Source organism: Erinaceus europaeus, chromosome 15, assembly GCF_950295315.1.
Source record: "Erinaceus europaeus chromosome 15, mEriEur2.1, whole genome shotgun sequence".
Lineage (NCBI taxonomy): Eukaryota > Metazoa > Chordata > Mammalia > Eulipotyphla > Erinaceidae > Erinaceus > Erinaceus europaeus.
Window position 1 is genome coordinate 4,738,352 of NC_080176.1, and position 24,185 is coordinate 4,762,536.

The 24,185-nt window shown below is 48.5% G+C and overlaps 1 protein-coding gene across 4 annotated transcripts; it reads right to left on the reverse strand.

Annotated features, from left to right (window-relative positions):
• Window positions 1-4,554: 4,554 nt before the first annotated feature.
• ZNF174 (zinc finger protein 174) lies at window positions 4,555-12,913 on the reverse strand. Of its 4 annotated transcripts, none has more exons than XM_060172492.1 (3): window positions 12,147-12,913; window positions 10,219-10,435; window positions 4,555-5,598 (listed from the first exon to the last, which is right to left on the reverse strand). In XM_060172492.1, exons 1-3 carry the CDS (start codon window positions 12,543-12,545, stop codon window positions 4,997-4,999), a joined length of 1,218 nt encoding a protein of 405 aa, XP_060028475.1. In that variant the 5' UTR covers window positions 12,546-12,913; the 3' UTR covers window positions 4,555-4,996. The 4 variants fall into 4 exon arrangements, with proteins under 4 accessions (XP_060028475.1, XP_060028478.1, XP_060028477.1 ...); XM_060172495.1 differs by having other exon boundaries at window positions 5,173-5,392; window positions 12,147-12,912; XM_060172494.1 differs by lacking the exon at window positions 4,555-5,598 and adding an exon at window positions 5,631-5,832.
• Window positions 12,914-24,185: the final 11,272 nt, after the last annotated feature.

The window sequence follows — 24,185 nt, forward strand, 5'->3', positions numbered from 1 at the left end:
TGAGTATCATAATTATACAAGGTTTTTTTGTTTTACATATGAATTTCTGAAGTGCTTACAAGCTCTTTTAACTTACTTTTTTATCGTGTGAAAAGTTCCTAGTTGGGTAAACTTGGTCGTATCACTGTGGCCATTAGTATCTGGAGTTCTGGGGCTGGATCTGATGTCACCGGTTTTATGGTTCCCATGTCCGCAGGGAATTTGGACATTCAGCCATAACCCTTTTTTGCTGCCTGGACTTGAAGGAGGCGGAGACACTTGCCCTCAGGTTCGCCAACCCTGTCCAACGCTTGACATCTCATCACCCAATCTGGTCCCCTACGCCTACACTGAACTTCTCTGTTCCAGACTCTTGGAAACAGAGTTGGCAGTCAGCTGAGGTCAAGAACAAACACCTCATCACAGACCCCTGCAAGCGTCAACCCGGCTTTGACCTAGCACGTTATGACTGGGCCCTCCTCAATCGCTATCGAACAGGCCATGGCCGGTGCGCCGCTATGTTCCATCGCTGGGGAGCCAGAGACGACCCGAACTGCCCCTGCGGCTCCAGACAGACTATGACCCACAAAGTCAACGACTGCCACCTCTCCAGATTCAAAGGAGGTCTCGAAACTTTACATCAGGCTCAACCTGACGCTGTTGACTGGCTACGGAAGAAGGGCAAACGCTAGAAGAAGGGTTGACCTCCACATTTCCTGTTCTCTGTGGACAATAAGTAATTGTTTAGAGAGCATGCTCGGTAGTTCTGGTATATTATTGAGGTCAAAACTGAGCGAGCTCACATGTAGAGCGTGGTCCCTGACACGTTTGCAGCCCATGTTCAAGTCCCAGCGGCACAGGGGAGGTGCTGTGGCATGAGGAGACGGATGCAGAGCTGTCTGTCTCACTATGAGAGTGAAAATGTGACCCGGCTTCTGGTGAAACCCTGATTCCACCAAAAAAATTAATTTCCAGTATAGATCTGTGATAAGAGAAAGAGTGTTTAACAGGGAAATTGAAAGCCAAGAAGGGGGTGTCAGGGTCTTGCCCAAGACACGGGAAAACTAGTGGTGTGGCCCTGTAGGGCACACGGTGGCTGGAGTGCTGGTTTTGACTTCAACCCCTAGCACCACAGGTGTCATGTTCATAAATCTTGGGGAAATTTTTAATACTGGTACTGGCATACAGCACACCTTCCATGCTCTTCAGGTCTGGTGTTCAAACCCTGGTACCACATGTGAGGGAGAACCATGGATGATACACATGAGGGGATGTCTGTGGTCTCAAAAAAAGAGAAGGAAAAACTGGCAGCATGCTGGGGCTGTCGTTTAACTTACGGTCACTGTACCATCAAAGCAGTGTTCTGAGGGGTAGGGAGGCGAATGTTCCCGAAGGCTGCCAGTGCTGTACTTCCTGCGGTGTGCCTCTCAGCGGCATTCCAAGCCTAACTCACATGGACAGCTGGTTATTAAGCGACGAAAGCTAGCCATAACTTCGTGTCAAACCTCCATCCCTATCATCAGATCTGTATCGCAAGCTCTACAATACAGGCTTGTGTTTTTCGAAAAATGTGCTCTGTGTTGACAAAGGGAAATGCAGGACGTTCAAAGAGTCTCACTGTAATGCTCCACAGCATCACAAGTCTGCGGGTACTGCTGCTAGGTCTTGAGAGTTGGCACGATGGATAAAAGTGTTAGATTCGTGGTCCGGGAGGTGGCGCAGTGATAAAGCTTTGGACTCTCAAGCATGAGGTCCTGAGTTCAATCCCCAACAGCACATGTGCTAGAGTGATATCTGGTTCTTTCTCTCTCTCCTCTTATTTTTCTCATAAATAAATTTAAAAATCTTAAAAAAAAAAAAAAAGTGTTAAAGATCTCAGTTCGAGCCCCCAGCTCCCCACCTGCAGGGGAGTCACTTCACAGGCAGTGAAGCAGGCCTGCAGGTGTCTGTCTTTCTCTCCCCGTCTTCGCCTCCTCTCTCCATTTCTCTCTATCCTATCCAACATCAACGACATGAATAACTAAAATAATAGAAAACAAGGGCAACAAAAGGGAAAAATAAATATTAAAAAATACATTAAACACTTTGCTTCTGATGTTTTAAAAAAAAAAAAGTGCTAGGCTCTTGAGCATGAGGTCCCAAGTTCAATCCCTGGCAGTGCATCTAATACAGTTACGAATAGTTTTCTCAGTCAATACATGAAATCTTTTGTATTTTATTTTAGTTGATTAGTTTTACCAGAACACTGCTCAGCTCTGGCTTATGGTGGTGCTGGGGATTGAACTTGGAATCTTTGGTGTCTCAGGCAAGATAAGCTCTTCGCATAACCATTGTGCTATCTCCCCAGCTCAATATATAAAATGTATGAGAAGGGAGTCGGGAGGTAGCGCAGCGGGTTAAGCACACATGGCACAAAGCGCAAGGACCGGTGTAAGGACCCTGGTTCGAGCCCCCTGCTCCCCACCTGTAGGAGAGTCGCTTCACAGGTGGTGAAGCAGGTCTGCAGGTGTCTTTCTCCCCCTCCTCTCTCCATTTCTCTCTGTCCTATCCAACAATGATGACATCAATAACAACAACAATAATAACTACAACAATAAAACAGCAAGGGTAACAAAAGGAAATATTTTTTAAAAATCTATGAGAAAAAGGGGGGGGGAAATTTAACTAACTCGCTAACAGGCCTTTCTGAAACTTGGAGCCCTGAGAATTCATTGGGCCAAGCAGCACTGCGACTGCAGGTTTTCTAAATGATCTGCCCGTTTACGTTTTTCATTTTTACCAGAGCACGACTCAGCTTTGGTGTATGGTGGTACAGGGGATTGAACCTGGGAGCCTCAGGCATGACAGTCTTTTCGCATGACCATTATGCTATCTCCCCTGCTCACCAATTTACTCTATTTGAAGTATCATCAGCTGTTTTGAATCTTGTAGAGTGAAGGATTCTCAAGATACCCCAACCCATCTTTTCATGGCCTCCTGATTGCAGGTGTTCTGTATTTATTTATTTTTGCATCCAGACAGGAAGGCGGGAGAGGCCACCCCTGCAGCTCTCTAGATGCCCGTGGCCAGCACCATCCGGTGTAAAGTTTTCCAATGGCGCCCAGGGTCTGGGGGGGCGGGGGCCAGCGCGGGTTTGCTTTGTCCCTGAAGCACTCCACCTGGGGGGGGGGTAGGGCTGGGGGGAGGGAGAGGGAGAGAGAGCACACACTACAAGGGCTGACAAGAGTATGGAGAAATGGGACCCCACATTATGTCAGCAGGTAAAATGGAACAGCCCTTCTCTTTGGAAAGCAGTCCCACAGTTCTTCACACAGTTAAACAGTCACCGTCTGACCCAGCAATTGCACTAGGAAAACATGTCCACATAGATATTAACATACCAATATTAATAGCAGCATTACTCACAATAGCCCCAAAGTGAAAACAACCCAAATGCCCATAGCACACATGTGGAAAACTGGCTGGTCCACCCAGTTAAGTAGATCAACTCCATGAACCTATGGAGCAAGACACCAAGCAATGTGGCCCCAGGGTGGCACAATGGATAAGGTGCTGGACTCTCAAGTATGAGGCCTCAGGTTTAATCCCCAGCAGCTCATGTACAAGAGTGATGTGTGGTTCTTTTTCTCTGGTTCCTTGCCCCCCACCCCTTATTAGTAAAGTCTTAAAAAGACTTTGACACTCCAGACAGATACATACATACATAGAGTAGGGGGAAGAGAACACTAGAGCATCACATGGAATGCTGGGAATGCTGGGAACTGAATTTAGAACCTTATGATTCCAAGTCCAGAACCCTATTCACTGTGCCACCTCCCTGATCCCCAAGATTACTTTTTCTTAATGGGAGAGGGAAAGGGAATACCAAAGCATCACTCTGGCACATGCAATGTCAGGGATCAAATTCAGGACCTCATATTTGTAAGTGGCTCTAGCCACTGCACTCTCTTGGGATGCAATAATTTTGTTAGTTTTTTAAACTAATGGTTTATGTGAGGAAGGAGAGGAGAAAATACTCCCCTCTGCCACTTCAGTGTGTACATCACCTTCTGCTGTTGAATGTCAGTTTATCTATTGCTTGGGCAGGTTTTCTTTAGCAGCTTTGAAGATTTTCTTCTTCTTAATCAAAGTTGCTATGAAACTAAAATTTTTTTGTGCATGCATGGGTAAATCGTGGAGGTTACAGCCGTTACACTGAAACCAACTGCTCTTGTTCCGTGTACTATAAAAAGCAGAGAGCAAGAATGTTGTGAGGTTGTAGCCCGCAGACTCTCCCCTTGTGTGGAAGGGTGTCGGCGACCCAAACTTAAGCTTGCTAATAAAGGCTCTTGCTATTGCATGTGATTCTGGTCTTTCTTGTGTGAGATCGGGACTCAAACTTCTGGGCACAACATTTGATTACTTGAACCCTTCCATACAAAAAATTCGACTTCACATATCCTTTGCAATGAACAGTCAGGAATTACAGACTATTGCAAGGATATTGGGGGATCTGTATTCCACCATGTGTGCTTAACCCGTGGTGCCACCGCCCGGCTCCCAGGATCTGTATTCCAAAGATCTTTTGCCTTGACATTCTGGTGGATCACTCATCTTTATTAAAGAAGTTTGTGCAAGATAAAAGATTGTGATTCAACAGCAAATGCATAAATACATAAAATACATATAATTTACTCTTAAACATATTTTAGACAATAAATAAACCAGCAGGGGTGGAGGAGATTTATCAGTAAGGGGGCACCTATAGGACTGTCCTTATTCCCTCTCAGAAGTTGCCCTGCTCTCTAAGGGACTAAGGTTCTCTTTGTGGTCCATTACCAGTATCTCATCATCCTGGCACTGTGCAGTCACATCTCTACCAGCTTCTTCTGAACTTCTCACTACCAAATGTATTCCTTGGAGCTTAAAATATTCTTGCTCTCTTTGTAAGTCACACAGGTGGTCTTTGTGATTTACATGCAAGTAAGAGGAAGAAACACGACACCTTCCTTCCATCAGGAAGCATGAAGCCTTGTGTTCAGTCACCATGGTGGAGCCTATGGTGCTGGTGAAGGTTTGAACTCTGCCGAAAGCTTTTCCCACACTGGCTGCACTGGTAGGGCTTCTCTCCAGTGTGGATCCTCTGATGCAGTTTCAGGGTTGACTGTCGTCCAAAGCAATTCCCACATTCCCCACACATGTATGGTCTCTCCCCTGTGTGCACTCGTTTGTGTCTTTTCAGCTCTGAATTCCAAGTGAAGCTTTTCCCACAGTCATCACACCTGTAAGGTTTCTCTGCAGAGTGGGTGGGCTGGGGACCAAGACGCTGCAAGCAGTCGCTCGGGCTTCTTTTACCTCCTTCGCTTTTCTTCAGCTCCCTTAGTGTGTGGCTTTTTCGGGGACTGCTGATGTATTCCAATCCCCGGCCATGTCTCTGGTAGCAAGTAAATGGTTTTTGAGCATTTGGGGGTCTGACCTGCCTCTGAGACAAGAGGGGTTCACTCGTCTTCACCACTCTTGACTCAGGACTTTGCAGACCATTCCCTCTGGATTTGCTAGCTGACACTGCACATGGCTTTGCTCCGTTAACCCTCTCCTGCTGTGGATTCTCCTTGTTGTCACTTTTCTTTCTGGGGGCCTCTACAATTAGAAAAAAAGGTTTCATTTTCTGCAGTGAGTTTGAAGAAGAACTCTCAGTGAAAGCCTTATCAAATACACTGCAATGTTTCTCAAAGTGTGAACTTCTGCTGGCAACTTGCAATAGACTCTTAGGAGACAAGCGTCAAATAAGAGGGTGCTCCTCTCCCCCACAGCTGCTGTGTAAGGATCTGGGGAAAACAGGGAGGGATCTGGAAATGTGCAGATAACAGGATCCTGTGGAGACTTTAATTTACATTAAAATCATATATCCAGGGAGTCGAGCAGTGGCACAGTGGGTCAAGCACACACACGTGGCACAAAGCACAAGGACCAGCATAAGGATCCCTGTTAAAGCTCCCCACTCCCCACCTGCAGGGGGGTTGCTTCATAGGAAGTGAAGCAGGTCTGCAGGTGTCTGTCTTTCTCTCCCCCTCTCTGCCTTCCCCTCCTCTCTCCATTTCTCTCTGTCCTATCCAACAACGACATCAATAACCACAACAATGTTAAACAACAAGGGCAACAAAAGGGAAAATAAATAAATAACTATGAAAAAAAAGAAAGAAAATGAGATTTGGGCACTTAGTTCACCAGTAAGATACCTGGACTGTTTGTACATTACCCGGGATAGAGTTCCAGCAGTATATGGGAGGTGCTACAACAATGGAGGAAGCTTTGGTGCTGTGCTTTAAAAAAAAAAGAAGTGGCGGGATTCGGGCTGTAGCGCAGCGGGTTAAGCGCGGGTGGCGCAAAGCACAAGGACCAGCATAAGGATCCCGGTTCGAACCCCGGCTCCCCACCTGCAGGGGAGTCGCTTCACAGGCGGTGAAGCAGGTCTGCAGGTGTCTATCTTTCTCTCCTCCTCTCTGTCTTCCCTTCCTCTCTCCATTTCTCTCTGTCCTATCCAACAACGACAACAACAATAATAACTACAACAATAAAACAACAAGGGCAACAAAAGGGAATAAATAAATAAAATAAATATTAAAAAAAAAAAAAAGAAGTGGCACACTAGACAAAGTCATTGGGCTCTCAAGCATGAGGTCCCAAGTCCAACCCCTGGCATTGCATGTGTCAGCGTGATATTATAGTTTCCTCTTTCTTATAAGTAAAATGCTGGGGTGGAGGAAATAGCATAAAGATTATGCAAAGAGACTCTCATGTCTGAGGCTGCAAGGTCTCAGGTTAAATCCCTCATACTACCATAAGCCAGAGCTAAGTAGTGCTTTAGTAAAGAGAAGACAGTGTTGGTGTACTAACCAACAAAGCAGGTACTCTGAGGGAGGAGGGCGTCAGGAAGGTGGAGAGGGCACGGAGGGCCCAGTGCACAACGGCGGACAAGCACCTATGGTGGGCGACCAGAGCACGTTACAGAGGCCTGCCATGAGGAGTAAGACTGTACTGTGAACTAGTATTTCCTCAGTAAGATTACTTGAAGAGAAAAATTAAATACCCTGTCAGTAGAATGGGGAGATCATACATGTTTGAGGACTGGGTTCCACCAAAAAGGAAAAAAAAGATAAATCACAGAACTGAAGAAATACTTGCATATTATGTATATTGATTGTGCAGTATACAATAAAAAGACTAACTCAATTTAAAAACAAGCAAAGGATCTGCACAGACATTTCCCCAAAGACAACATTCATCTGCCCTGTAAGTCATGAAAAGATGTTCAGTACCTTAGTCATCAGGATAGTAAATCAAAACTTCCACTGCGTACTACTCTATGTCTAAAAAAGAAGGATATAATAAGAAAAGGCTGACTACAGCAGGTGTTGACCAAGTTGTAGGGACACCACCACTGCTCAGCTCTGCCTTATGATGTGCTGGGACTGAGCCTGGGGCCGCAAAACCTCAGGCTTGAAAATTTTTTTTTATTCTATTATTTTTTATTTGATTGGACAGAGAAATTGAGAGGTAAGGGGGACAGAGTTGGAGAAAGAGAGAGACAGAGACACCTGTAACACTGCTTACCAGCTGTGAAGCTTTCCCCCTGTAGGTAGGGGCCAGGGACTTAGACCTGAGTCCCTGTGCTTGGTAACCAGATGCGCCTACAACTGGCCTCTTGAAAGTCTTTTTGCATAACCATGTGCCATTTCCTCAGCCGAGGAATCAACTCTTCCAGGGATCAAAGGGCAGGTGGCACACACCTTCAGCTGATGGGAATATGTGTGCTCACTTTCTTCAAAGCCACAAAGACTATATATTTGGGGGCAGGAGCTCAGCCAGGATTACAGTCCTTCTCCACAGATGAACCGCTGACTACATCCTATAGCGACACCCCCAAGACTGGCCACAGAATCAAGGTGTAATGATCCTGGTTCGAGCCCCCCGGCTCCCCACCTGCAGGGGAGTCATTTCACAGGCAGTGAAGCAGGTCTGCAGGTGTCTGTCTTTCTCCCCCTCTGTCTTCCCCTCCTCTTTCCATTTCTCTCTGTCCTATCCAACAACGACGACATCAACAAAAATGATAACTACAACAATAAAAACAACAAGGGTGACAAAAAGGAAATAAATATTAAAAAAAAAACTTCACTATAAAAACTCTAAAAGGAGGGGGATAGGCAGTGGTGTACCTGGTTAAGGACACATATTTCAGTGCACAAGGACCCAAGTTCAAGCCCCTGGTCCCCACTTGAAGGGGGAAGCTTCACCAGCAGTGAAGCAGGTCTGCAGGTATCTCTCTGTCTCTGTCTCTTTCCCTCTCTATCTCTCCCCCTAAAATTTCTGTCTGTATTCAATAAATATATAAAAAATTTACAATATTAAATAAATTTAAAAAGAGTTTCTTTTTTTTTTATTAACTTTTATTTATTGGATAGATAGCCAGAAATCAAAAGGGTAGGGGAGATAGAGAGGGAGAGAGAAAGAGAGACACCTGCAGCCTTGCTTCACCACTTGCAAAGCTTTTCCTCTGCAGGTGGGACTAGGGGCTTGAACCCGGATCCTTGAGCACTGTAACATGTGCACTCAACCAGGTGTGCCACTACCTGGTCCCAAAAAAACTTTCATGCCTGAGGCACTGAAGGTCCCAATTCAATCCCCAGCACCACCATAAACTACAGCTGAACTGTGCTCTGGTTAAAAAAAAAAAAAAAAAAAAAAAGACAACAAGGGCAACAAAAGGGAAAATAAATAAAATTTTAAAAAATTACAATAAAAAGGGGGTCAGGCGGTAGCGCAGTGGGTTGGGCGCATGTGGCGCAAAGCGCAAGGACCAGCATAAGGATCCCAGTTCGAGCCCCCGGCTCCCCACCTGCAGGGGCGTCACTTCACAGGCGGTGAAGCAGGTCTGCAGGTGTCTATCTTTCTCTCCCTCTCTCTGTCTTCCCCTCCTCTCTCCATTTCTCTCTGTCCTAGCCAATGACAACATCAGTAACAACAATAACTACAACAAAAAAACAAGGGCAATAAAAGGGAATAAATAAATATTTAAAAAAAAATGAAGTGATCAAGTACATACTTCTTATGTGTTGTATCACTACCATTCTATGTAAACATTTGTTAGGACTAAACATCTAGTGCTTGTAATATTAATTTAACCTATATTTATTTATTTTATGAGTACTGCTCGGCTGTGGCTTATGGTGATGTGAGGGATTGAACCTTGTCCCTCAGAACCTCAGGCATAAAAATCTACTTGCAGGGAGGGGGAGACAGCATAATGGTTATGCAAATAGACTCTCATGCCTGAGGATCGTAAGTTCCAGGTTCAATCCCCTGCACTACCATAAGCCAGAGCTGAGCAGTGCTCTGGTGTGCATGTGTGTGTGTGTCTGCATCTCTCACAAAAATAAAATTAATAAAAAATAAATAAATAAATAAATAAATAAAATAAACTACTTTGCAGGGGGTTGGGCAGTAGCGCAGCAGGTTAAGCGCACATGGCACCAAGCGCAAGGATGGGCACAAGGATCCCAGTTTGAGCCCTGGGCTCCCTACCTGCAGGGAGTCACAGTGAAGCAGGTTTGCAGGTGTCTATCTTTCTCTCCCTCCTCCTAATTTCTCCCTGTCCTATCCAACAACAACATTAATAACCACAACAACAATAAAACAACTAGAGCAACGAAAGGGGAAAAAAATAGCCTCCAGGAGCAGTGGACTCACGGTGCAAGCACTGAACCCCAGCAATAACCCTGGAGGCAAAAAAAAAAAAAGTACTTGCAAGGGCCCAGTGGTGGTACACTTGGTTGAGCGCACATGTTACAGTGCACAAGGACCTTGGTTCGATCCCCTGGTCCTCACCTGCAGAGGGAAAGCTTCATGAGTGGTGAAGCAGGGCTGCAAATGTCTCTCTTCCTCTAAATCCCCCTCCCTTCTCAATCTCTGTCTCTATCCAATAAACAAAGATTAAAAGAAAAAATAAACCTTACTTGCATAACCTTTATGTTGTCTCTCTAACCCCACGCAGAACATGAATAGTAAGCAAACTCGGCTCAGAACGTGTTGCAGTAGACAAAGTTTTGGACTCGACATGAGGGCCCTAGTTGAATCCCTGGCATCACATATGCATTTTCTTTTTTAAAGCAAAGAAAGAAGCCAACCAATCTACACCTCTCAAAAACTATGAGATACTCTGAGGGAGACCAGGGGCAGGTGAGGGGAAAAGGCAGCGTTTACCTGTCCCTTTGGAGGCTGGTTCCTGCAGGATGGGAGTCGTCTCCCCATGACTGGGGCTCAGCTGGTTCTGCCAGTCTTCCTGGGAAGATTCTTCTAGAGAACTTTCCCAGGAATATCGCCTAGGAATTTGCAGTTGAAAATTTGGCAGTTCTTGCCCTCCAAGTTGAGGTCCAGTTTTCTCCAAGAGCACCTTCTGCCCTTGCAAACAAACCGCCACCTAGGAGCAAGGCCGTGGGTCAGCACTTAGCCCCAGGACTGGGTACCCACACGGAGGCCGGAGGGTGACTCCAGTAAAGCCTAAACCGCTCCAAGGAGGCAAAGGAGCTGAGGGACAGAGGGACCTGAACTTCCGTGTGCTGCTAGGGTGTCTCTCCCTCTACCTTAGGGGTGCGCACATGTGGCCCAGGGTATCATCTGGACTGCCCCCTCCAAGGCAACCACAGGAGGGGCTGGAATTTCAATCAACACTCGGGTGAAAATGTAAGTGGGTGAGACAAAAGAAAAGAAAAAGAATTCGGACTGAAGGAAAACTTTAGGAGGAATGGGGCGGTGGAGAGGCGGACTTTAAACTTCTCCCGGGGCAGCCGCTGGGCAGGTGGACCTGGGAGTCCCCAGCTCGATGGCCCAGATCGCTTGTGCCACAGTTACCGCGCTTCCGTCAGATCACTCAGAAGGCGGGTCTACCATCCGCCTGCCTGCGTAGCTTACCACCCACCCCGCTCCACTTCACTCTGAGAGGAAGGCAATGACCGGAGGGCTTTCTGACCGCCTGGCACCTCTGCCCCGGCATCCGCAGAGGCCAAGCCGAGCGTGGTGCAACCACCATCCTGCCGCCAGATGGACCGACCCGCGCCCGCAGCCCCCGCGACCCCAAAACCGAGGGACCCCAGCCCACCAGGACCCCAACCACCCAGGAACCAACCCCAGGAACTCAGCCTCCCAGGACCCCCGGGACCCCAGCCCCCCCAAGAACCTCAGTTGCCCCCGGACCCCAGCCACCCGAGACCACAACCTCCCAGGAATCCAGCCCCCTGTTCCCCAGCACCCCCAACACAGCCCCCTGGAACTCCAATCCCCGGGCCCCTAGCCCCCCCGAAACTCAACCGCCCGGGACCCCAGCCCACCCGGGACCCCCGACCCCCCGGGACCCCAGCGCCCACGGAACCCAGCCCACCAGCCCCACAGGAACACAGCCCCTGGGACTCCAAACCCCGGGCCACTAGCCCCACGGGCCCCTAGCCCCCCAGAAACTCAAATCCCAGGGACGCCAGCCCCCGGGAACCCAACGCCCCCGGAACCCAGCCCCCCCCGGGACCCCCAACACCTGGGACCCCAGCAGCCCCGGGACAACCGAGACCACAGCCCACCCGGGAACCAGCCCCCCCCCCCACCCCAGATCCCCGGACCCAGCCCACCCAGGACCCAGCCCCCCTGGAAACAGCCCCGCGGACCCAGCCCCCCACGGGACCCCAAACCAACCGGGACCCAGTCCCCACCAGGACCCCAGACCCCTGGGAGCCAGCCCCCCGGGACCCCCGACCCCCCGGGACCCCAGCCCCCCCGGGACCCCAGCCCCCCCGGGAACCAGCCTCCCGGGACCCCAGCCCCCCCCCGGGACCCCAGCCCCCCACGGGACCCCAGCCCCTCCCCGGGGCCCCAGCCCCCCGGGACCCCAGCCTCCCACGGGACCCCAACCCCCCCGGGACCCCAGCCCCCCCCCGGGACCCAGCCCCCCGGGACCCCAGCCTCCCACGGGACCCCAGCCTCCCACGGGACCCCAACCCCCCCCCGGGACCCAGCCCCCCCCCGGGACCCAGCCCACCCGGGACCCCGGCCCCCCGGGACCCCGCCCCCCGGGACCCCAGCCCCCCGGCCCCCCGGCCCCCCGGGACCCAGCGCTCCGCCCCCGCGGGGCCGCCCCTCCTCACCCACTGCTTGGGCCTCTTGGCCGCTCGCGGCAAGTCCTCCACCAGGGCGGCCAGGGCCGAGGGGCTCCTGGCGGGGCCGCGGGTCGGCTCGCGCGCCCGGAGGTCGGGCGGCAGGATGCTCAGGAACTGCTCCCGCACCAGCAGCTCGAGCATCTGCTCCTTGGAGTGCGCCTCGGGCCGCAGCCACAGGCGGCACAGCCGGCGCAGCCGCCACAGCGCCTCGTGAGGCCCCGACACGTCGCGGTAGCTGAGGCGGCGGAAGCTCTGGCGGGCGAGCTCGGGGTCGGGGTCGGGGTCGGGGTCGCGGCGCGGCGGGGACCCCCGCGTCTCGGGCTCGGCGAGGATGTGCCGGGCGGGCGCCGGGGACGCGCTCAGCGTTATCTCCATCTTGGCCGCCATGGCGGCGCCGGGAGACGCGGGCGTGGGCTCAGACGCCGGGACTCATGGCGGCGGGGCGGAGGAGCTTCACCCCCGCGGCGGGCGCCTGCGGCCCTCGGGGAGGACCGGGAATAGACGGGGGACGTGGCCGTCACCCCCGCTGCCGGCGGCCCAACCTCCGGCCCCGGGCATCTCCGGAGTCCAGCCGGCCGCGAGCCCCTCGCCGACGCGGCCCGGAGCGAGGTAGGGCAGCGCCCGCGACTACATCAACACAGCCCTGCGGCCCGCCAAGCCCCTGGAGGCCGGGAAGCCGCGAGCCATGGCCCGGGGCAGAGCCGCGGGGCGGGGACACGCCCACTGGCCCAGGAGCTCCCACGAGCGAGAGGCCCCGCCCCTTCCCCATCGGCGCACTCGCTCATTGGCTGCCGGCCACTCGGCCGTCGCAGTGCAAGCCGGGAGTGGTAGTTCGCTGCGAGTAAAAGAGTGGCAGCCACTTCCGGGCCCGGGTGCCCCGCAGGTTTAGGAAGTCACAGCGCGCCCTGTACCCAGCGCTGCCCTACTTCATACCCCGCAGCCATCGCTATGAGAGCGAGCGCTCCCTGAGCACCTGTCCGTCCGGGTTTTCTCTTTCTTTCTTTCTTTCTTTCTTTCTTTCTTTCTTTCTTTCTTTCTTTCTTTCCTTCCTTCTTTCTTTCGTCCCTTTTGTTGCCCTTGTTGTTTTATTGTTGTAGTTATTATTGTTTGTTATTATTGTTGTTATTATTGATGTTATTGATGTTGTTATTATTGGTGTTATTGTTTGTTATTATTGTTGTTGTTATTGTTGTTATTATTATTGTTAATATTATTGTTATTATTATCGTTATTATTATTGTTATTATTGATGTCGTTGTTGGATAGGACAGAGAGAAATGGAAGACAGAGAGGGAGAGACAAAGACAGACACCTGCAGACCTGCTTCACCGCCTGTGAAGCGACTCCCCTGCAGGTGGGGAGCCGGGGCTCGACCACGATCCTTATGCCGGTCCTTGTTCTTCGCGCCACCTGCGCTTAACCCGCTGTGCTACTGCACGACTCCCCCGTCCAGATTTTCTTAACATTTAATTTTTTTTTTCTTTTTTCTAAAGTAAAATGAGGACGAAGCTTCGGGAGGGACGCACATGGAGCGGTGAGGGAGGAAGGTGAAACCACCCAGCCAGCCAGATCAGTGCGGTGGCAGATGTCACAGCCAGATCGCCCTCACATCCTGGACCACGGGATTGAACCGGGGTCCTTTGGCACTTTAAAATGTGTGCTTAAGGGAGTTGGGCTGTAGCGCTGCGCGTTAAGCGCAGGTGGTACAAAGCGCAAGGACTGGCGTAAGGATCCAACAACGATGACAACAATAACTACAACGATAAAACAACAAGGGCAACGAAAGGGAATAAATATTTTTTAAAATGTGTGCTTAACTAGATACTCCACTGCCTGCCCCCACTTAAACTTTTTTTTTTTTGCCTCCAGGATTATCATTGGGGTTCCGTGCCTGCACTACGAATCCACTACTTTTGAAGGCCATTTTTCCCATTATGTTGCCCTTGTTATCCTTGTTGTGGTTATTATAGTTGTCATTGCTGTTGCTGTTGTTGGATAGGACAGAGAGAAATGGAGAGAGGAGGGGAAGACTGAGGGGGAGAGAAAGATAGACACCTGCAGACCTGCTTCACCGCCTGTGAAGCGACTCCCCTGCAGGTGGGGAGCCGGGGCTCGAACGGGGATCCTTACGCTGGTCCTCAAGCTTTGCACCACCTGCGCTTAACCCGCTGCTCTACCACCTGACTCCGGGTATCATTTACTTTTGACTCCAGGATTTGAACTGCTGAAATATTAGAATTAGAAAATAAACTAAGTGGGGATTCAGTCATGAAGGAGAATGATTTGGGTGGTGCTGAAGTCGTGTGCAGACACTTGCCATGAAGAGAGATAAGTTCTGTAAACATTATTTCTCTGTGGTAAGTTAGTTTTATAACCCTCTCATTTCACTGTTTTCTTTCTCTACAGTCCAGTGTATTTTTATTCTTTTAAGGTTTGAGATCAAGAATGGGATTGAAGCTGAGAATTTGAAATGGGGGTAATTCGAGGTAAACAGAAATGGGGAGTCGGAGGTAGCACAGTTGGTTGAGCGCAGGTGGTGCAAAGCGCAAAGACCTGCATGAGGATCCTGGTTTGAGCACTGGCTCCCCACCTGCAGGGGAGTCACTTCACAGGTGGTAAAGCAGGTCTGCAAGTGTCTATTTTTCTCTCCCCTTGTCTTCCCCTCCTCTCTCCATTTCTCTCTGTTCTATCCAACAATGACGACATCAATAACAACAACAATAATAACTACAACAGTAAAACAAGGGCAACAAAAGGGAGTAAATAAACATTAAAAAAAGGAAACAGAAATGAAAATGGATTTTTGGAGGAACTCTAGTGGAGATTTGGGGAGCTCAGAACTGCTGAAATCACAAAAAGAAAGAGCCTGTGATGAGAAGGCAACATCAGCGTTTTGTAAGAAAGAGTGAAAAGTCCTCAGTTCAGGAGAGCACAACTCACCAGAGACTTCATACTGAGGAGAAGGCCTACATCCACTTTCTGTGTGGCAGAGGCAACAGTGAGTTCTCCTTCACCCCTCAAACCAGTCCCTCGACTAGAAAAAAAAATCTAAATGTTATGAATGCAGAAAAAGCTTTAGCTGAGGTACTTACTTTGTTCGGCACCAGAGAATCCAGACAGGAAAGAAGCCTCGGAAGTGTGGGGAAGGTTTTAATGAAAGCTCTACCCTCACTGCCCAGATAAGAATTCACACAGAGGAGAGACATACAGCTGTGGGCTTTGTGGGAAAAGCTTCAGTCAGAGGTCTAGTCTCATTGTCCATCAGAGGACCTACCCGGGGGGAGAAGCCTTAATGCAGTATTTAATTTTTTTGTATATATTGATTTATTTTCCCTTTTGTTGGCCTTTGTTTTTTGTTGTTGTAGTTATTGATGCCATCGCTGTTGGATAGGACAGAGAGAAATGGAGAGAGGAGGGGAAGACAGAGAGGGGAAGAGAAAGACAGACACCTGCAGACCTGCTTCACAGCCTATGAAGCGACTCTCCTGTACGTGGGGAGCCAGGGGCTTGAATCGGGATCTTTATGCCCATCCTTGCACTTTGTGCCACGTGCGCTTAGCCCACTGCACTACCACCCGACTCCCGTAACATTCTCTCTCTTTTTTTAAAAATTGATATGTACTTTATTTTTAGATTTTTTAATTGCCTTTATTACTGGATAGAGATAGAAATCAAGAGGGAAGGGGAAGATAGAGAGGGAGAGAGACAGAGAGACACCTGCAGCCCTGCTTCAACACTTATGAAACTTCCCCCCTGCAGGTGGGGACTGGGGGCTCAAACCTGGGTCCTTGTGTACTGTAACACATGTCCTCAACCAGGTGCATCACCACCCGGTCCAACATTCTCTTTTATTTTATTTTTTAATATTTATTCCCTTTGGTTGCCCTTGTTTTATTGTTGTAGTTATTATTGTTATTGTTATGTCATCATAGTTGGATAGGACAGAGAACAATGGAGAGAAGAGGGGAAGAGAGAGGGGGAGAGAAAGATAGACACCTGGAGACCTGCTTCACCGCTTGTGAAGTGACCCCCCTGCAGGTGCAGAGCCGGGGGCTTGAACCAGGATCCTTATGCTGGTCCTTGCGCTTAACCCGCTGCGCTATCACCTGACTCCCATATTTTTAAAAGGAGATTCAACAACAGCTCCCAGTGTAGTGCTCACTGGTGAGTCCACACTGGAGAGAGTCTGTACACCTGTAGTTGGTAGTGTGGGAAAAGCTTCAACAACAACTCCTATCTCAGTGCCTACCAGAAAATTCATACTGGGGAAAAAACAAACAAACATACAAGTGCTCTCAGTGTGAAAAAAAGCTTCATGGAGGCCAGGCAGTAGCACAGCAGGTTAAGTGCACATGGCACAAAGTGCAAGGACAGACACAAGAATCCCGGTTCGAGCACTTGGCTCCCCTCCTGCACGGAGGTTACTTCACAAGCCGTGAAGCCGGTCTGCAGGTGTCTATCTTTCTTTCCCCCACTCTTGTCTTCCAGTCCTCTCTCCATTTCTCTCTGACCTATCCAACAATGACAATAATAACAATAAACAACAAGGGCAACAAAAGGGAAGAAATAGCCTCCAGGAGCAGAGGATTCGTAGTGCAGGCCCCAGTGATAACCCTGGAGACAGGGAAAAAAGAAAAGAAAAGAGAAAAGGAGAGGAGAGGAGAGGAGAGGAGAGGAGAGGAGAGGAGAGGAGAGGAGAGGAGAGGAGAGGAAAAAAAAAGCTTCACAAAGAAATCTGCCGGGAGTTGGGCAGTAGCAGGTTAAGCGCACCTGGTGCGAAGTACAAGGACCAGGTAAGGATCCCGGTTCGAGCCCCCGGCTCCCCACCTGCAAGGGGTTCGCTTCACAAGTGATGAAGCAGGTCTGCGGGTGTCTGTTTTTTTCTCCCCCCTGTCTTCCCGTACTCTCTCCATTGCTCTCTGTTCTATCCAACAATGATGATATCAATAACAACAATAATAACTACAACAATAAAAAACAAGGGCAACAAAAGGGAAAATAAATAAATAAATTGACTTATTAAAAATATATGTGTGTGTGTGATTTCAACGCTCCTGTGTTGCTTTTTCATTCGGAGAGGGAGGGAGGGAGAGACGCCAGGCACAGGAGCTTAGCCCACTGGCCTGGCATCTCCCATGTGGTGTAGGGATTCACTCTGGGCCACGTGCCTGGCAAAGCAAATGTGTGCTTTATCTAGGGAGCTGCTATCTCTCTGGTCTCGTTATTTTACCTTTTCAAAGACAGGGCCACTGCAATATGCTTTTTTTTTTTAAGGATTTATTTATTTATTCATGAGAAAGGAGGAGAGAAAGAATCAGACATCACTCTGGTACGTGTGCTGCCCGGGATTGAACTCAAGACCTCATGCTTGAGAGTCCAGTGCTTTATCCACTGTGCCACCTCCCAGACCACTGCAATATGCTATGTATAAAGTTCTCCCTTAAAAAAAAAAAAATTCACGAGTAGGGTAGCAGCACAGCAGCATAGCAGCAAAGACTGGCGTAATGATCCCAGTTCAAGCCCCCAGCTCCCCACCTGCAGGTGGGGTCACTTCACAGGCGGTGAAGCGGATTGGCAGGTGTCTTTCTCCTCTCCTTGCCCCCCGTCTTTCCCTTCTCTCTCCATTTCTCTCTGTCCTATCCAACAGTGAGGACATCAATAATAACAACAATAATAACTACAACAACAATAAAAAACAAGGGCAACAAAAGGGAAGATACGTAAATAAAGTTTAAAAAAAAGAAAAGTCTTAAAAAATTTTTTTTAAATCAACTTCAATTTTGCTTTATTAAAAAATTCTCCCAGGAGTCAGGTGGTGGCGTAGTGGTGCAAAACGTAGCGGTGCAAAACGCAAGGATCAGCATAAGGATCCCTGTTCAAGCCCCTGGCTCCCCACCTGCAGGGTAGTCGCTTCACAGGCGGTGAAGCAGGTCTGCAGGTGTCTGTCTTTCTCTCCCCGTCTTCCCTTCCTGTCCTATCCAACAACGATGACATCAATAGAAACAACAATAATAACTGATTAGAAAAGAAAACACAAGTTGAACCTGAAATGGAATTGGAGTATTACACCAAAGTAAAAGACTCTGGGGTGGGTGGGTGGGTGGGGAGAATACAGGTCCATGAAAGATGATGAATGACATAGTGGGGGTTGTATTGTTATATGGGAAACTGGGGAATGTTATGCATGTACAAACTATTGTATTTACTGTTGAATGTAAAACATTAATTCCCCAATAAAGAAATAAATTATTAAATAATAATAATAATAATAATTACAACAGTAAAACAACAAGGGCAAAAAAGGGAATAAATAAATAAATAGTAAAAAAAAATTAAAAGAGAGATGTTCATGTACAGAAAGACCTCAAAATTTAATTCCTTAGGTCAACATGTGCTCTTCTGCACTTTCTTCTGCTCATGGAGACATCTATTTGCTTATCCGTGACTCAGCAGTACATTTAGTGACATTTGGTCTTAAATGGCTGCATCAGATAGTCTCACTACAACTCACAGAAGTAGCTCAAAACCTGTAGGTTTACTGCAGTTCCTCAGCCATCGGTAGTGGGTGAGTGAGTGTCACAGTGCAAACAGGAGGTGGATCACCCAAGCCTTCCCAGTCTCTTGGTGCTTCCCCTTCTGTGCCTCTGCTGCTGGAGAATCCTCTAAGTGATCATCTGGGAACATTTGGGACCTTGGGCTGAAGTTTCAAAACATACCTCATCACATGAGACCGCTGTCACCAGCTGCTATTTCCTCTCATCTCATCTTTCTGCACTGCATTCCTTGGCTTGGCCTCTGGGTGAGAAGAACTAGAAGAACTGAGGGTTTTTTTTGTTTTGTTTTTGCCTCCAGGGTTATCGCTGGGGCTCGGTGCCTGCACTATGAATCCACTGTTCCTGGAGGCTATTTTTTCCCTTTTGTTGCCCTTGTTGTTTAGTGTTTTTGTTACTGCTGTTGTTGTTGGATAGGACAGAGAGAAATCAAGAAAGGAGGGAAGACAGAGAGGGGGAGAGAAAGATAGACACCTGCAAACCTGCTTCACTGCCTGTGAAGCCACTCCCCTGCAGGTGGGGAGCCGGGGGCTTGAACCTGGATCCTTATGCCGGTCCTTGCACTTCATGTAATGTGCGGTTAACCCGATGCACTACCGTGACTCATTATTAAATTGTTAATCATTATTAAATCACTAATATGTTTTTAAAAGAGTGCTGGTGCACCTGTTTGAGCATATATATATATATATATATATATATATATATATATTTATTTATTTATTTATTTTAACCAGAGCACTGTAGTTTTTAGTTCTGGCTTATGGTGGTGCAAAGGACTGAACCTGGGACTTTGGAGTCTCAGGCTTAAGAGTCTCTTTGCATAACCATTATACTACCTAACCCCCACCCAGTTAAGTACATATGTAACAATGCCCAAGGACCCTGCAGGGGGAAAGCTTCATGAGTGGTGTAGCAGGGCTGCAGGTGTCTCTGTCTCTCTCCCTTTCTATATTCCCCTTCCTCTCTCGATTTCTGGCTATATCCAATAAATAAAGGTAACCAATTTTTTTTTATTAAAGAAAAAGTATCATGGATGACAGATTTCCAGAGAGCTCTTCAGTCCTTCCTACTTCTGTGAACCACCTTAAGGAGATGTGGCTGCTTGTTTTTGTCACTTAGGACTTCAGGCTACCGAGGAGCAGCGTTGCTAGCAGAACTGTAACTTCAGGGCTGAATTCAGTAACTCAAGTGCTTGACAGGTCCCTCCCCTTGTTTCCTAGTTCCTTCTCACCTGGGAAAGTGAATTCATTCAGCACAAGGAAGACACTGAAGTGGAGGGGGCATCACTAGAGCTGTGGGTTAGGGATGGGGGTATTGACAGGCCTCAGAGCAGAGAATTCTGAAGGACTTGCTCCCTCTCTAGGCTGTCTCTATAACCTGTCTGAAAACTCATGGAAAACTGACTTTTTTTTTTTTTTGCCTCCGGGATTGTGGCTGGGACTTAGTGCATGCACTATGAATCCACTGCTCCTGGTGGTCTTTTTTTTTTTCTTTTCATTTTATAGGATAAGACAGAGAGAAATTAAGAGGGGAGGGGAACATAGAGAGGTGGAGAGAAAGACACCTGCAGACCTGCTTCACCGCTTGTGAGGCGATCCCCCTACAGGTGGGGAGCTTGGCGCTCAAACCAGGATCCTTGTATAGGTCCTTGCACTTCGTACTATGTGTGCCTAACTCACCAGTGCCCGACCCCAAAAAACTGACTTTTTTTTTTTAAACCAGAGCAGTGATCAGCCCTGGCTTACGGTGGTCCAGGGAACTGAACCTAAGGCTTCAGAACCTCAGGCATGACAGTCTGTTTGCAGAACCTCCGCCTGAAAATTGACTTACTTTTTTTTTTTTTTTTTGCCTCCAGGGTTATCACTGGGGCTTTGTGCCTGCACTAGCAATCCACTGCTCCTGGAGGCTATTTTTTCCCTTTTGTTGCCCTTGTTGTTATTGTTGTTGTTACTGTTATTGCTGTTATTACTGTTGGATAGGACAGAGAGAAATCGAGAGAGAAGTGGAAGACAGAGAGGGGAAGAGAAAGATAGAAGCAACCCCCCTACGAGTGGGGAGCCAGGGTATCGAACCGGGCGGGATCCTTATGCCAGTGCCTGTGCTTTGTGAAATATGCGCTTAACCCGCTGCTCCCCACCTTCAGGGAGGACACTTCACAAGCAGTGAAGCAGGTCTGCAGGTGTCTATCTTTCTCTCTCCGTCCCCCTCTCTTCTCAATATCTCTCTGTCCTACTGAATAAAATTATGCGGGAGAAAAATGGCCAACAGGGGCAGTGGATTCGTCATGCTGGCAGGACCTGAACTCCAAGTGCAGAATAGAGAAATAGCTGGGCGCATGTGGGAACCCCCTGAATAGCTCTTCAGCTCAGGTCCTACCTTTGCAAATTGAAGGTAATTAGCCAAGGGCATCTCCAAAGGGAAGACAGGGTAGAGGTACTACCCAACCCAGGCCAGGAGGAAAGCTTCTGCAGGCTGCTGGCAGTGCTTTCCTGCGGGGCCAGCCTGATTCGAGGGCCTTCTCAGGACAACACAGACAACGTGCAGGTGTGAGGGAAGAGGCAACAGGGGGAAACGGGGCATATGGTGAACACCAGGATACTGGCCAGTATAAGGGGAGGCGGTGTCTTCAGTGTGTGATGAGAATTTAAAGTCGTGGGCTTGTATAGCAGGGAGTCTCTTGATCAAGGAAAAAGCAAAAGGAGGTTTAAATAAAAACAAAGGGCCAGGCGGTGGCACACCTAGTTGGGCGCACATGTTATAATATTCAAGGACCCAGGTTCAAACCATTGGTCCCCACTTTCAGAGAGGAAGCTTTGCAAGTGGTGAAACAGTGCTGCAGGTGTCTGTCTCTCTTCCTTTCTATTGCCTCCTTCCCTTTCCATTTATCTCTATCCAACAAATAAAGATAATTTAAAAAATAGATTTCATCAGCGGGTTAAGCGCATGTGGCTCAAAACGCAAGGACTGGCAGAAGGATCCCGGTTCGAGCCCCTAGCTCCCCACCTGCAGGGGAGTTGCTTCACAGGCGATGAAGCAGGTCTGCAGGTGTCTATCTTTCTCTCCCGTCTCTGTCTTCCCCTCCTCTCTTCCTCCTCTAACAAGGATAACATCAATAACAACAACAATAATAACTACAACAATAATAAAAAAGGGCAACAAAAGGGAAAATAAATATATAAAAAAAAAATATATTTTTTTTCCTCTAGGGTTATTGCTGGGCTCGGTGCCTGCACCATGAATCCACCGCTCCTGGAGGCCATTTTTCCCCCTTTTTTTGTTGCCCTAGTTGTTGCAGCCTCGTTGCAGTTATTATTGCCATTGTTGATGTTGCTTTGTTGTTGGATAGGACAGAGAGAAATGGAGAGAGGAGGGGAAGACAGAGAGAGAGGGGAGAGAAAGATAGACACCTGCAGACCTGCTTCACCGCCCGTGAAGCGACTCCCCTGCAGGTGGGGAGCCGGGGGCTCGAACCGGGATCCTTATGCCAGTCCCTGCGCTTTGCGCCACCGCCCAACTCCCTATAAAAAATATTTTTAAAAAATACATTTCATATAAAAAATGAAAAACAATTGGTCTGGGAGGTGGCACAGTGGTTAAGGAACTAGACTCTCAAGCAAGAAGTCCTGAGTTCAATCCCCGGCAGCACATGTACCAGAGTGATGTCTGGCTCTTTCTCTCTCTCCTATCTTTCTCATTAATAAGATATATAAAATATTTTTTTTAAAGTAATGAATGGTGAGAACAGAAACCAAGCATTTAAAAAAAAAGAAAGAAAAACAAGGGGGCCAGGCAGTAGCACAGCAGGTTAAGCGCACATGGCACAAAGCACAAGGACGGGCATAAGGATCCCAGTACGAGCCCCGGCTTCCCACCTGCAGGGGAGTCACTTCACAGGCAGTGAAGCAGGTCTGCAGGTGTCTGTCTTTCTCTCCCCCTCTCTGCCTTCTCCTCCTCTCTCCACTTCTCTCTGTCTTACCCAACAACAATAACAATAACAACAACAAGGGCAACAAAAAAGGGGAAAATGGCCTCCAGGAGCAGTGAATTTGTAGTGTAGGCACTGAGCTCCAGTGATAACCCTAGAGGCAAAAGAAAAGGAAAGAAAAACGAGAGAGATTATGATTGAACATAACAAACAGTGTACTCTGTCTGGAGGCTTGCCTGCCCAGTGGCACTGGACTCTACTAAGTCTTCTACGGCGTCCTTTCTTGCTCTCTCCTTTCCTTTTGACCAGAGTACCATTTAGCTCTGTCTGTTGCATTGAAGCTGGGGCCTCTGGTCTGTCAGGCCTCAAGTCATTGCTGGTGCTATTTCCTTTATCCTCAACATCCTTATTCACTTCCCAAACATTTCTTCTAATTCAGAATGAAGTAGATAGAGGCCTAGGAATGTAGATTTCTGAGTAGCAGGGGTGGAGTCTTCTGTCCTGGACCCCAGAACCACTTCAACATCTCTCATTCACACTGGATCTAGCTTCTGGGGTCCTCAACTCCAACTAACACTTGTCTCTACAATGCTTAGGAAAGGAGATGGGAGGACTGGACAAGGGACATAGCATAATAATTATGCATACAGACTCACGCCTGAGACTGCAAGGTCCCAGGTTCAGTCCCCTGCACCACCCACCATAAGCCAGAGTTGAATAGTGCTCTGATTAAAAGAAGAGGAAAAAGAAAAAAAGAAAAAAGAAAAGAAAGAAAAAGAAACAAGAAATGGGAGAACTGTCATGGGCCCCACCAGCCTCTACCTCTCCACATATGGCATTCCCTAGTGCGTGGTGTGGCAATAGTCAGAAACCAAGGCTTTCTTCCCAGAATTTTTTTTTTTGTATTACCTTTTGTTGTCCTTGTTTTATTTTGTAGTTATTATTGATGTTGTTGTTGGATAGGACAGAGAGAAATGGAGAGAGGAGGGGAAGACAGAGAGGGGGAGAGAAAGAGAGACACCTGCAGACCTACTTTACCACCTGTGAAGCAACTCTCCTGCAGGTGGGAAGCCAGGGGCTCGAACCGGGGTCCTTATGCCGGTCTTTGTGCTTTGCGCCACCAGCACTTAACCCGATGCATTACCGCCCGATTCCCCTTCCCAGAGATCTTTCTTCTGTTCCCCAGATCCATCATCTAAAAAAAGATGTGTGTGGGTATGGGGGTAGATAGCACAGTAGTTATGCAGAGTCTCTCGTGCCTGAAGCTCCAAAGTCCCAGGTACAAGCTCCCACACCACCATAAGCCAGGGCTGAACAGTGCTCTGGTAAAAATAAATAAATGAATGAATAATAAAATAAAAAGAAAAGTGTGTGTGTGTGTGTGTGTGTGTGTGTGTGCGCGCGCGTTTACACAGAGACAGACAGACAATGGGAACAAGCAGTCGATCACAGAGCTGAAAGGGCTGCTCAGTGCTGAGATGCCTGTGTCCCAAGGACTGAAGGTGTGACCTATGGCGCCTCTGCATGCCCGTAGACTTTTTAATTTGT